Source organism: Rousettus aegyptiacus, unplaced genomic scaffold (genome assembly GCF_014176215.1).
Source record: "Rousettus aegyptiacus isolate mRouAeg1 unplaced genomic scaffold, mRouAeg1.p scaffold_m13_p_4, whole genome shotgun sequence".
Lineage (NCBI taxonomy): Eukaryota > Metazoa > Chordata > Mammalia > Chiroptera > Pteropodidae > Rousettus > Rousettus aegyptiacus.
This window is the reverse complement of record NW_023416307.1, coordinates 149963244-149977980: the sequence shown is the minus strand read 5'-3', so window position 1 is coordinate 149977980 and position 14737 is coordinate 149963244. Positions and strand designations below refer to the sequence as shown.

The 14737-nt window shown below is 45.7% G+C and overlaps 1 protein-coding gene across 4 annotated transcripts in view; it reads right to left on the bottom strand.

Moving 5' to 3' along the window:
- Window positions 1-446: 446 nt before the first annotated feature.
- ENTPD3 (ectonucleoside triphosphate diphosphohydrolase 3) overlaps window positions 447-14737 on the bottom strand; it is a 28546-nt gene continuing 14255 nt past the window's right edge. For 2 of the 4 annotated variants that reach the window (XM_016124045.2, XM_016124044.2), the window contains exons 5-11: window positions 11807-11957; window positions 9468-9627; window positions 8295-8528; window positions 4828-5100; window positions 4544-4654; window positions 3988-4125; window positions 447-1782 (exon numbers count right to left, since the gene is read on the bottom strand). In XM_016124045.2, the coding sequence (XP_015979531.2) occupies window positions 1546-1782; window positions 3988-4125; window positions 4544-4654; window positions 4828-5100; window positions 8295-8528; window positions 9468-9627; window positions 11807-11957 (1304 nt within the window). In that variant the 3' untranslated portion in view covers window positions 447-1545. The other 2 variants (XR_001594329.2, XM_036219385.1) reach the window with 2 other exon arrangements.

Here is a 14737-nt window from a genome sequence, read left to right as displayed (position 1 = left end):
GAAACCTTTGTGGAAGTAGAGCTAGAATTAGGCCTTGAGGTATATATATTATTGGCTTGAGGTATATGTATTATTGGGATAGATGGGTAGATGACTCAGTCTAGATAGGACTAACTGTGTGAGCAAAGGTGCATTTTGGGATAGGAGCAACTGTTCTGGGTGAGAAATAAAATCTGAGTAGCAAGTTGTGTCCTCAGGGAAGTTTTAGACATCAAATAAGGTAAAGAAAGGTTCAACTCAGTTATCTCAAAAAGTCAAAGTTTTATCAAAGAGAAGCCCTTCGAAATCTCTGGAGTAAAGGTGATATTAATGCGTGATCTTAAATCACTAGAAAAGTTTTCTTAAGAAAATGTTCTTAATTTTTAAAACTTGCTCTCAAAAATACCACCGTGGGTCCTTAGGAGAAAGGGTACCAAATGCAAGGTAACAAACACCACACTGCGAAGTCAAAATAAAACAAAGAGTCCTTTATTCTGTATTCAGCTAACAAAACCGGAAATAACGTTGGTGTTTAGTTTGTAGCCATGGGACTTGCTGGAGTTCTTTCCCATCCCACCTTGGAGTTAGATGTCACTGCAGCTTCCTTTTCTTTCCCCAAAGTCTATGGCTACTCTGCCGAGGGGCCTACCATCTAGGAAAGTGAGGGGTGAGCAAATCACAGAATAGGATGTCTGGTGACAGCGTCGAGTGTACCTGTGGGAATGGTGGTCAAATGCTAACAGTGGAAATACAGCCCTAAGCAGAATTTTAGCAAAGGCAACAAAAGATCTGGGACACAACAGCCTTGCTAGGAGTAAATATTTTATAGGACAAGAGCAATGTGACGGTGAGGTGACAATCATGATACCACACCAGTGGCAGGCAATCTAATGAACAGCGCCCCGAGCGAGAATCCCCTTCTGGGAACAGCCAGCAGTTCTCTGGGAGACTTTCTGTGTGTCTCTGTCCTTTGGGTTCTGCCTGCCGGGTGGTGGCCTCTGTCCATGGGGATAAAGCAGTCTTCTCTTTCAAATATTATATTCTAACAATCCGAGGGAGCTCAATGTTTATGGGATTGCTAAAGGGAAGTTTTAGTTAAGGACAACGGAAGGAAGCTGTAAAATGAGACATCCGATTGGGCTAAATGCTTGATGGGCATCTGTTAGCTTCCAAAACTGCCAGAAGGAATAGGAGATTTCCGAAGGAGGGAAAATGCAAACCGAATCCTGAGATAAATCCTTCCACATGAAACCGTCATATTATCAGCTGACTCTTCCTTTGGTACGCCTGGAATAAAGAGCCTGGCCTTGATAATCCGTTTTCTCCTCTGTTTCCTAAGAGGTCAGCAAGTGAGAGGTGGGGTCTCTCTCTGGAGGACCACTGTCACAGAACAGCTGAGGGATGCCCCAAGAGGTGCTTTGGCGTAAATCAGCATCTGAGAGGCACACGACCTAGGTATTTGACTTTACTTGTTTTTCCTGAAGATGGACATTTTGCTTGCATTGTCTGGTGCTACCCAGGCTGGACCTGAGCAGCCCTCGGGCTCCAGGAGCTCCTCTGAGAGGCTCACTCAGAATCCACCGCGTGGTCCAAGGCATGCCGAGAGTGCCTCCGATTCCTGGATAACACACACAGGTACACGAGAAACCCCAGACACAACAAGGCCACTCCTGTGAAGAAGGCGAGAGTGCCTATAAAAGCAGGCGGCTTCATGGGCAGGCGGATCAGCGGGACTTCAGCTGGGATCTGGTTGGTCAGGCTGAGCATGTAGCCAAGAGACCAGGCTATGCTGCTATTTTCCACCTGTGGAGCAGAGGAGATGGCTCAGTTCTCGGAGCAGGGATGACGGTGGCAATTACGCACCCAGGGCACACCACTGTCACTCTCATGAAACACCCACAGGAAACTGTGCTCTAAGGAGGTCAAAGGACTTGCCCAAGTTCAGATACTGCAGAGGCTGAGTTAGGATCCAGGTCACTGGGACCCCAAAGGCTCGAGGGCCCTATTGCCAGCACTGTAGAGAAAAATCAGAACCAATCCTCACAATCTTGTCACAGCCAGGTGTGAAGAGGGCGCTGTCAGTAACAGCAAAAGGTTTTCCATTGACGGCACAGTGTCTGTGGCTATAATGGGTGGTTTATCAAACCCAGGACCAGTTTCTAAGAAAAGGGACTCAGTCCAAACGGGAAAGAGACTGTCAATCTCTTCTGGTAGACACATCAACTTTTGTTTACGTACTTTTAGATGAATAAGTGTTTCGAATTTATAATCTTCATAATGAACATTTTATCATATGTTGTAATTTTCTCCATCTCGAATGATGCTCTCTTTATCTTAAAGACTATCTTGTCAGAGAGTAATTAGCTACACCTGTTTTCTTTAAGTGGCGTTTGCCTGATAGTTAAAAAAAATTTTAACTTTCAATCTTTCCATATCCTTTTGCAAAACCTAAGTGTCTCTTTAAAGTGTTTCTTTTATGAACAACATATACTTGATTTTTAAAAATTCAATCTGATGTCTGTCTTTAACTGGTAGTGTTAGTCCAATTATGATTATTGTAATTATTGATATATTTGGACTTTTTCTGACTGTCTTAGTTTTAAATTTTCAATTGGTGCTATTTTCCTGTTTATTTTTTTAATTTCTTGCCTTAAAAGTATATATAGGTAATATATATGTTCCCCTTCACAAGATATTATGCCCTTGTATCCTATATGATTCTTACCCCTTCCCCATCACACTGGATATTAACTACACTTGAATTCTGGGTTGTTATGGATGGATTCTTCTCTTTTACTTTTCTTTGTGTTGGTATTATTTTTTTAATGCAAATTTTAAGTCACAACATTAGTTATTCTTACTATCTATGTTTTTATCACATCTCCTGGATTTACTTCTCTTCTTAGTTGATTACCTCCTTCGGAAATATTTTTGATTAAATTTTTGTGTGGCAAATCTTTGGAAGTGTTTTGTGACCTCACCTTTGAATAATAATTTGGCTGGATATAAAATTTTTTATGAATAAATGAAAGGACCTTGAAACCTAGAGTTCTATATCCATCCAAGCTGATATTCAATGGAAAAATCATTCTCCATTCTCTTCATGTACTTTCCTGGTAATTAGATTTATTAGAAGCAAAGCTTACACAGTACATGCCACAAATGGTTCTTATATGTCTCCAGACATCCTTATTTTGTGTAGATGATTTAATTTTGTTTATGTAAACGTAGACAGTCGCAGGCTAATGTCAGATGTTGACTGGTTTAATCTAATTATTGCCAAAACTAATAGTGGAAAGACTGACTCCAGACATATTTCAGGCTTTGCATCATTTCAGTTTGCACATTTTCTGTTAGTCCTGAAATGAGAAAACCCTCCGAGAACCCAGGCAACATAGCGCTGGATGAACATGTCGGCAAGGCTGAGTCCCGCCTGAAAGCAAGGTCCCAGGCCCCTTCACCCGACAGTCACCTGATGACAGCTGTGATTCCAGCTTCAGACCATTCTGGACGCTTGACAGTAAATACAGTGTCTCAGGCTCATTCCAAGAGAATAGTCTTATTAAATGCTGCTTCTTTAATCCCTCATGCTCTAGGGCCTATATCTTACTCTGACATCTGTGTAAAACGGAGATCAATTCGTTACTACTGTCTTTTTAAAATTGTTATATTTGAAGCCTCTTCTCATGATGAAAAGTCTCAAATGCTTAATATATTTATTTATTCACTCAACAAACATTTACTAAACATCTTCCAGGTTCTCTCCCCTGTGCCAAATGCTAGGAATACAAGGGTGATGAAGCAAGTCCTGCCCTCATGGAGCTCAGAGCCCATGGGGTCTTGGCTTCTGATCCCTTACTCACTTGGAAGGGTCTGTAGCGAACACCTCCTCTGAATTCTACGTCATCCCTTCTGGGAAGCTCACAAGGGATCAAAGTCTCATCTTTCACATACATACACGCAAACCTTTATTTTGACAGGAAAAAAACAATTCGTGCTTTGACTTACTTCTTTTTTAAAATGTATTTGGGGCCAGGTCTCCTCGGTGAATCTGTACCCACTCACGAGCAAGTGGTAGATATAGTGGGCTGAGAAGCAGTAGGAGCGGGCGTACATCTCATCAAACCGGGGCAGCAGCAGCGGGAGCTGAGAAGGGGGTTCAGAGCAGGTCAGAGGCAGGCCGGGCAGGCACGTTTCGAAACGCGCACTTCAGAACACCTTAAATCCACAGTCCTATTGGAAAGAATCTATCGCCCAGCATTTCATAATAAGATTACCCTGAAATAATACAATTCTATATTATAATATGGAAAATATCCCCACGCAACAGCATATAAGGACAATCTCTAAGTTTATGGAATTCTTATTATGTGCCAAACACTGTGCCCGTGGTTAGAACATTAATCCACGCGGGGGTGTGAAGTAGATCTCCTTAAACCCCCCATTTCATGGGGGTCAAAGTAGGACAGCGCAAAGGCCAAATTCAGAACATACCCATGTAAGCATGCAAACGGAATCTACTCTGTTTTGTACTGATATTGAGCCTTTCTCGTTAAATACTGACCTGACTCCAATTCTGCGAGCAGAAATTCCAGGTGCTGGAGTTGAAGGTGTTCAGGGAAAAGCTCCCTGAAAGATTTAAAGCGCTGGCTGTGTAGTAGAATCCTGCGAATGCCTGTTAAGGAAGCAGTAACTCAAGGAAATCCATTCTCAGAATGGGATATAACATGGAGGTTTCAGGGGAGGGAAGAAGAAAATGGGAAACAAGTCAGCAGAAGAGAAACAGAAAGGTGAGAAATAAACATTCCATGGGGATCGAAGGACTCTTTCAGTGATGTCGGCTCTTACCACAAATGACCCTTTAACTTTTGGCTGGTAAACCCCATCGAAGCAGGAGATGGCTTGGTCATGGCAGGCTTTGAAGGTGAATAGCGAAGCCACCTTTTCCCTACACAGTGACGGGTTCCCGGTCCCTTCAAAAGTGATGACATCATTGGGGTCATAACTTTCAGGCCTCAGATCCTCTGTGCACAGGCTGCCAAATATATGGCCCCCCGTGAAGGTGGTGACATAATTCCGAGGGTAACAGGGGTTGGCGAGTTTGGCTTTGGTGATAGAATCCTGTAGGTACAAGAGCGAGCTGTTAGCAATCACTCTTTTCGTAGGGGACCAGATATTTCTCTTTTGCAAATTCTTAGTATTGCTACCTTCTAATGCAGAGAGAGAAATGGGAAAAATGCCATCTGTGCCAACGTGTGCTTGAAGGCAACTCACAGAGTGTCTAGAAAACTCAAGTGGCAATGAGGGGGGGGGGCAGTCACCCTGCACCAGGCACAATGCTAGGCTCTCGCTCACGTGATCTGACCCAGCCTCTACGGTAGCCCTGTGAAGCAGGTTTTATGAACTCCATTTTGATGAGAAAACAAGATGTGTTTACTTTAATTGACCACATTGAATAGGATATTACCTATCTCATAAAATAATCCGAAAGATGCAAATAAATATATTATGAAAATTAACTCTCCCTTCCACCCACTACTACCCGCCGGCTCCCTCCCTGGAAGGGACCACCATTGCCGGTTTTTGTGCAGCCTACCGGAGATTATGCATTCGCAAGTCTATTTTCTTTTCCTCTTTCTTTTTTTTTTTAAAAAGACAAATCCATAAATGGTAGTATTTTACATATTGTTCCGCTCTGGGATTTTCTTACTTGAAAAGTCATCTTTGCTATCTGTCCATTCATTGTATACGTTAGTGTGGCCTTTTATTTTTAGTAGCCGCACAGCATGTCACTGTACAAATAAAATATAATTTATTTAAGAAATCCCTCAAGATGAAGATTTAGGTGGTTTTCAATTATTTCACCATTACAAACAATGCTGCAATACACATCCGTGTTACATATAAATTTTTGATCCATTCGTAATTTATTTGGCACAAAGATTACAGTAGGAACCTGACTTACTCCTTCCAGATGACTCGCCAGTCTTATTTTTTGGTGGAAAATGTTCCCTTTATCTTATGCTAAATTCCAAAACATGTTTGGCTCTATTTATGGACACTCTTTTCTAAAGAACTGGATATCAACTCTAATTTCAAAGCCACTAAGGCATACTGACTGTTTTCCCTACAAAAAACTCTTAACTGAAGTAAAATATCAAACACATCTTACTTTAAAAACAGATGAAAAAAAAAAATCTTACTTAAAGAGGGAAAGAAAAAAAGTGAATGTGTGCCCCTAATGGCTACCACGCTGTCATAGTGAGACCTGAGCCCTGGGCTGGCTGGAGACCTGTTAATAAGAGGTTACTTTGCAAAGTGCACATCCAGGTGTCATTCTCGCCATGCCTGTGTAGGCCCTTGTATTACGGAGGAGGAAACGAGACCCAGACAGATGGAACTGACTGAGCCAGTGTTCGTGATGTGATAATCCGCACGAACCTTCCAAGTCGGGCTTGGCAGCGCGTATTTGGCACATGATAGAGGTGGTCAGGCAGATCCGGGCGTGCGTTTGTGGGTGATCTTCATCACACCTGGACCCTGTCTCTCACCTGAGTCAGAAGCCTCAGAGGGCAAGGCCACCCTCTCAGGTATCCAGATGTTGGAGAGTGCACTTGTCCCTGTGAGCCAACTGTCCATCCCACCCAGAGGCTGGGGTCTCACAGTCCTGGGCTCATTCTTTGAGACTTGCATTCTCGAACCCAAATGAGACCTTACACAGGTGAAGTATTCACTTCTCTACTTTAGACTGTTGGATACATGGATAATCATTCTTTAATAAACGTTGTGTTTGGGGAGTACCCGTACCCACATACACAGATATTCCTTGGGGCAAACCAAATTTAAGAGGCTAGACTCTCTGACCCTCACTCACCCTGGGAAAAGGATATTTTCACCTTCCCCCTTCTCCTGCCTGAAATTCATAGGAGTCCCCTGCCCTCCACTCTGGCCAGGGCCAGAGCTGGAGGAAGGAACATTAAGCATTGCTAGAAATAAAAGGAGATGGAGAAAAGAGGATTTCAGAGCTTCTCTCCTGGAAAGAGGCGTGTTGGCTAAAATACTCTCATGGGAAAGCAGGGGGGAGTGGTGTTTACAGAGGCCTTGCTAGGGAGTGTCGATTGGGTTCCCCATTGGGTTTCGTTGGGCTGAGCGTGGGGAGGGGGTGAGAGTCTGGGGTGGGCACTGAGTCTCGTGAGCCATGAAGAGTAGCTGACAGATGCCTGCAGGGTTCCCCCGCTCTGTCCTCCCAGGCAGCGCTGAGCCTCTCTCGACAATACACGTCACGTGCATGTGAGCTGAGGCTCCAGCCTTTCCCATGAGGCCAGTGGAGAATCGTGGGGAATGGGCCAGAACTGGACGGTGAATTCTCACAACCCGCCCTGCACAACTGCTCGGTAAACGCAGGGGTCTGAAGACATGAGTGCTGCTGACAACGCTTTTGTGGGCGAGCCCCGTTTTTCTGCAGGCTAGTGTCTGAGGAATGCTGCTGCCAAGGTAGGTTAGACAGCTGAGCGTCAACCTAATGACGCTGTGTCCACTTTCACAGGCTGGCCAAGCCCTTGTCCCCCGACCCTGGGCCCCATCGGAAGCCAGGATCTGTGACCTCTGGTTGGCCTCACGTCCCTCTAGATGATCAAGGCCCCTTCCCTTCACCCTCCCTTCTCAGCCATGGCTGAGATCGATGTCCCCTGAACCCTGGAGTTTGGGTCTGGAATGTCGTCCATGGCTCTCTGACACACACCACACTACCATTGAGTTTATGTTCACGACAACCCTACACCTGGTGCCTGACGCAGCCATCTGCGGCGTGGGACAGTTGCCATGCGAATTATTGACCAAAATAATAGCATTCGGAGGCTTGAAAAATCCCACCATATAAAGGGCAGCAAGCCTGCCTAATATAGGCCCATCCGCAGCGAGGCCGAGCCTGGGGGAGCTCTGCCCGCCCCGCTGTCAGCAAGCATTTCTCCCGTGGCCACTTTTATTTTTTTTGTCTGCACACAAGGGAGTCTCCAAATTCTCAGGCTTATTTAGCTACTGGTTTAAAACAGCTTGTGTCCATAAAGGGAAACTAGGACCTGAATCATTTATGAAACATCTGGAGCTCTTGATTTCCCTGGACTTCTGATTCAAATACAGAAGAGAGAGAGCGCGAGCTCAGACCCCCACGGGGAAACTGGAAAACGCCGGTTTGCATCCATCCTCTAACCGGAGCAGAAAGGGCAGACCCTGGAAGACATGGCACCCTCCCACCCCCGCCTCCGCTGAGACCCCCGAGGGAACACTGCTGCCCCCAAACCCCCCCACTCGGCTACCTGAAGGAGTGTCGCCAGAAACCGCTTCTCGGCCTCGTTCCGGCCGTAACACTGGAAGCTGCGTGTGTAGAGCGTGTACACATAGCCGTACAGGGACACCTTCATGACGTCACTGGTGTTCAGCTCCACCGCCTCTCCCACCGCAAAGGAGATCTGGGTGGAGGCGCCGCCTAGATCCAGGGCACCCGTGGTCTCCACTCCTTTCGGGTGCACCCACATATGCCACAGGTCCTTCTGCAGGGCGGGAAAAGAGAGCAGGAAGAAAGGCCAAAGGCGCCGCTTCCGTTTGCCCAGGGTGGTCCACCCAACGCCCCAACTCTTACTGCTGAGAACTCTGACGTGGGGCGGGGGGCATTCTGAACCCCATTGGTCCCTATGTCAGGGGTGGCGAACTCACATGCTTACAGGGGCTGGGCAGGCCACACAAATGAGTGAGCAGACTAGGTGTTGACAACGGGGAATGGTGAGGACCGTGACGAACTGGGGAGCGCACGAGCCACACTCTGCTGCAGCTGGATGTTACCACGCGGGAATTTAAGTCCTCTGTGACCAGCGCTTCCAACTTCCGGGGGGTGGGGTGGGGGAATTTCTCAACTATTAACTATTGGCAATTAATTAAAAATTTAAAAATATGTTTGAGGAGAAACAGGTCCCTGGCTGGATGTGGAGTGGGCGTCCTCGGGCTATGCTCTCTGCGGCATGGTGATTGTCTCTTGGAGTCAGCTCTCCTCTGCAGCAAAGAAGCAGTGAGCGTGGAGTGTAAGGAGACCTGGTGGCACGGACTGAGCTGGGAAGCAGACGGCCTGAGGACGCTGCCAGTTCCAGACGGCTAAGGAACATCTCGGAAAAGCCATTCCCCAGCTGCCCTTCACATGACCGAGAGCCCGGTGTTACATTTCGATCCTTCCTGCCTCCGATATCTTATTGGCTAGTAAGTGATGATACGCCTTCTCCCCCTGCATTTGGTCCTGTTTCTGATCCAAGGTTTTGCCCCAGCTAGCCATGTCTTTTCTTAGTTTTAGCTATTGTCTCGCAGGGGTTCCCCTAGTGCGTTTCACAGTAGGAATGGCACAGAACAGATGCCCCTGTTGGCACGCACCTCTGCTGAAGCTACCACCCGCAAGGGACGAGATAAATAGCAAGATTAAAAACCATGCATTTGTTTTCACACACCTCCAGGAAATTTCCCATTAAATAGTTGGCTGTAATCCATCCATATATCCCTTCCTCTTGCCCAGAAATGATTTGAGCACCCCTAAAATCAAAGGGCTGGGACTTGAAGTAGTTTTGGATGCTTGCAAGGACTTCATTAGCTGCTGTTTCATTTTGCAACCTATGCAAGGCACAGAACACAAAAGGCTGAGTGCCCAGACAACAGAGCCTTAAAATCATCTCCCTCGGGTGACAATGTAAACCTCCCCATCCCCGGGGACGATCTTCCAGATGTGTGCAATACATGGCAACCGCTCTTGCAAGCCGAAGCCGTCAGGGCAACCATGAAGGCAGGACGCACTCACTACCTGTCAAACTGCCAAGCAGGAACACAGCTCCCAGTAAAAATACCACTTGTTCTCTCCTCCCCTACCTGCTCCTGCCCCACTCTCTAGCAACCGGCTGATCAAAAGAGCCTCGCGCTTCATCACTTCTGCTCTGTCTCTCAGATCAGCAGAGGACAGGGGATGAGCTCAGGCACAGGAGTGGCATAATTGACCTCTTGGGGGCGTCATATGAAGGAGCCCTTATCAGGCCAGAAGGAAGGGGAGCTTAGGAGGAGGGGCGGGAAGGAAGAGGGTTGGCTTTCGACTGTCTCGGCTTAGGTTTGGAAGGGCTTCATCGTGAGGGGATGTGATGGCTGTGGTGGCCGTCACTGGGGTGGCAACGGAGCACTCTGTATCACCCACGACACAGTGTTATTGTGTCATTCGTCAGCTGTCATTTTACCCCATGGAAGAAAGCTACCAGAAAGGTAATTTTCCCTTTCATCAGTAGGTTAAGGGGTTTGCTCTTGCCTCGAGAAGAAGAAAAAAAGAGTTATGCTACCAGCAGAAGTCCATTTCAATGTAGTAGCAAATTATCAACGCTTGGAAAATAATTTAGTTTCTCTCGTTTTATCAGTTCTCATCCCTGGTGATTCTCATTAATTTTTTTTAATATTTGACTTCTCTGGCAATGAAAACGTCAGCTGCTTGCTCAGAAAAAAAACAGATCACCATTAGAAAGTTTTACAAGTAGGAGTTAACATTTAATTTATTCAAATGGAACATTCATCCACTTTTTTTTTCCCTCCAGGCAGTTTTTGTCACGGCCTATAAATTGCCGAACCTTTTAATTATTTCTCACTGAGAGGACTGGGAGAAAAAAAGCAACTGAAAAAGAAAAGGTGATTTCTTTGTTTTCGTAGGAAAGGAAGAGCAGAAGGAATGAATTTCTATATCATTTCTATTTCAGGTAAACTCGGTAATTTGGAAACACACTGCAGATTCCAAGAGTCAGCAAAGAAATCTGACTTTTTCCGCACTCTACTTGGTCAACCAGGACACAGGGACAGGAAGGAGCAAGGAGAGGAAGCTACAAGGAAAGGGCCCAATCAGCTGAGAATGCCGCAGGATTTGTTTTCGTTTTGTTTTTTTTTTGATGATCGTGTTAAAGTAGCTCTATTCGCTTGTTCCTTTGCATTTTCTTCATGCCCACACATACAATTTTACATTACTGGGATCACAGACAAAGTGGCTTTGAAGCAGAATGAGTGTCATCTTTTGGGGCTAAACAGTAATTTTCAAAGTTTGGAGCAGACTCTACCCTGGATAAATTTAAGCTTCAGCGTTTTGGGTTTTTTTTTTTAACTTTTTTTTTTTTTTTAATTTCGAAGTCAAGGAGATACTATAATGGAGGGAGAAACGATGAGAAAGGGTATCCCAAAACAATGCAAGGTAGGCTAAAAGTCACGTCTGCCAATTTAGAAGAAACCGCTTACTTGAATGAAATGAGATATTTGTTTCATAACAACTCCAAAGGCTTTGACTGGAGTGAGGTGCAGAAGTTCCATGATTTTAAAGCAGATTTCAGTGACATTTTGTACATGGGTACAAGCTGCGTAGCTATGGGTTACACGTAGCGGAGCTGGTTGTACATAGGCGTCAAAACGCCAGTGTCAAAAACAGTTTCTACTTTTCTAAAAAACTAGAGATACACCCCATAGAGATACACCCCATAGAGATACACCCCATGAGCAGATTTCATGTTACTTTCCTTTCTTTCTCCCCCCTCCCCCACCCCCCAGAGTTCTCAGTAAAATCACCTAAGGCAAGGGAATCAATTTTAGAACTGTTTCTTTCTGGGTATTAAAATAAAGACTAAAAGTTTCCCAACTTTGAAAACCTAAATTTATGGCAGAACATGAGCTTCTTTCTTGTGGATGTGTTCCCAGAAATAGAATTACATTCTTGGCAAGGTTTACCACATTCTCGGCAATTTTGGTCAAATGGGCTCCTTCGTGCCATTCCGGCCCCTACCTCAGCAAGCGCATCCCAGCCGTGGCTCCCAGGTAAATGCGGGTGGATCTGTAGAGATGGGCTGGGATCTGCTCCTTGACTTTTTGCATGCAATCCTCGAAGGCTTCGGGGGCGTCTTGGGGGTTTTTACTGTAGCTGGCGATCCCAGAGCCTGAAGAGCAAGCAGTCAGCCTGTCTTAGCATCCACAGGAACTAACAAGAGCAGTACAACATCCAAATAAGCAAATCGGCTTTGGCAATCGCGTGTTTTAGCAGGGGGTTGAAAACAGGTGGGTGTGCTATGTCCCGTGTGATCATCATACAGATGAGCCAACTCCCAAAATATGGGAGGAAGGAATTATGAAGGTGAAAAAAATGAACCGGAATCTGCTTTAAAAAAAAAAATTCTTAAATTGGTAAAGGGATCAAATACATGGTAATGAAAGACATTGGAGTTTGGGTGGTGAATTATAACATTTACACCTGAGATTTATATAGTGTAATTAACCAATGTTACCTCAATAAATTTAATTAAAAATAAATAAATAACCAGTCCCTGAGCCTCACCTTCTAGAGAGCCTTGGTCAGTCTATACTTATGTCAATAGTACACTGCTTCAATAAATTTAACAAATGCTCCCACACTCAGAAAATGGTACCATCACACACACAGTTTCTCAGGGCAGGACTGATGCCCAGGCACTAGTAGCCTAGATGCCTCACATTAGCTCTATCCTAAAATCTCGTTGGCTCTACGTTCAAAATACCTCTCAGATCTGAGCACTTCTCACCCCCTTCTCCAGAACCATTCTAGGTCAGAGTCTCTCAGCCGTTGGGGCCAGAGGAGAATTCTTCACTGTGGGAGCTGTCTTGCGCATGGTGGGATGCTTAGCCGCATCCCTGTCCTCTACCATCAGATGTCAGCAGCACCACCAACCCCAGTCCTGACAATCAAAACGTCCCCAGGCACTGCCACATGTTCCCTGGGGGGGGGGGGGCACCAGTCCCGGCCAGACCACCATAATGTCACATGTCACCTATATTGCTCTAATAGCTCCTTTGCCCTCCTTCTAATCTCAGCCTCCGGCCATGTGTTTTACATCAACAGGGTGACCCGGTAAAATTACATATTGTCATAGCTTTTAGTTCCCTGATCAGAATCTCCTCATGGCTTCCCAATAGACTTTAAAGAAAATTCATCTGAGTAGAAGTCAAAACCCTTACTGCATCTCCAGCTCTCACAGCTCTGCTTCCTGATATGTTACCTACCTGTTTATTTATTTATTATCTCCGTTGTTAGAATGTAAATTCCGTAATGGCAGAGACTTTGTTTATCTTAGACTTCTCAGTGCCAAGAAACATTACTGGCAAACAGCAGGCACTCAATAAATATTTATTAAATAGATGAATGAATAAATGAATCGATCAATGAGATTTTCAAACCAGCATGCAACCCTACAGTCAGGGGATCGTGTAGTCCAATCTCGAGCAAACAAAATATATTCTGCTAGAGCTGGTCCCTGGCAGGAGCTAGAATGTTGACATTTGGCATATCTGAACATGTCACCTGAGGGCTTATTTGCATAAGGTCCCTTAAGCCTCCTAGAGAAAAAAGGAGATTGGGCTTACAGACTCATGGGATACCGGAATTCCCAACCCCCTGAACAGAGTTAAAACTGCTATTGCAATCTGGGGACAGAGGGCTGGGCAGATGGCACAAAACTTACTTGAGGTGGGACGAAGCATAAGTTCCGTGCCTAGCAAAGGACGCTTTCAGTACTGTAGTAGCCTGGTCCCTGAAGCAACTCTTTAAGGTATTGCAGTGAAGGAGATGGCTAAGCTTAGGCTCCGGGGGAGCTTAAAGATTTTCTAACCACTGGAGTAAAGGGAAAACACGAACATCCCTTGTGGGAGCAGACAGCGGCAGGCATTAGCACTGCACACTGTAAGAGATGAGGGGCATCAAGGCATCGGTGCCCTCCAGGGCATGTGGCTTTACAGCCAGCAGCCAGAGCTACGGACACCAGCCCGGGACCAGTGGGCAAAGGCAGCACCCAGTGAACTCACAGAAAAGAGCAGCACCCCAGGTCTGATACTCACCAGGGACCTCCTGAGAAATAAATTTCTGAGGGCTGCTGTTGGGTGAGCAAAAGCATTCACCACCCCCTCACGCCGGCTAAGACAAGGTTGTCCAGGGGGAAATTTGCAATTGAGAAACCAGAAACCCAAATTACCCCTGGAAAAGCAACATGTCCTCGAAGGGATGACACTTACGAAACTTGGCTCTGTAATTAAGCTCTAGTTTGTTGTCTTTTGGTCATTCAGAGTATATATGGAGCCCTGAGGCTACGGTGATCAAAGGAAGGAAGATCCATTTATGGATGCGGTGTGGGTCCATGACCTTGTTCCTTCCCTAAATCACACCCTGGGTGGGCCAAGGGCCCCTGCCCCTGAGGGTCAGCCTGTCCTCCTCATGAAAGTCCCACCTCTCCCTCAAGTCAGAGGGCCATCAGGACTGACTTGGCTGAAACGCTTTCCCGGGTCTACACAGATCTCGTAACTATGGAGCAGAGTCGCCTTTTGGCAAGAACATCTACCAGAAGCTCTCCAGTGTGGTGTCCCATGGATAAGAATAGCTGACACTTATTAAGCACTGACTTACTGTATGCCGGGCATTTGCTACCTGCTTAACATAAATTATGTATTTAATCTTCAAATCACTCGTACAGGGGAGGTATTACTATAATCATGCTTTGTATTTTAGAGATAAGGAGGTCAAGACTCAGAGATGTGAGATAATTTCCAGAGCTCACACAACAGGGGTGAGGTGAAGTCTTAGTCATCACCCTACACTATCCTGTCTTATCTTGAAATGCGTGGTCTCTCTTTCCTAAACAAGCATTCTGCGGCCCTTATTCATACTTGCAGGTAAGGAAATGGCTCAGAAGTTAGG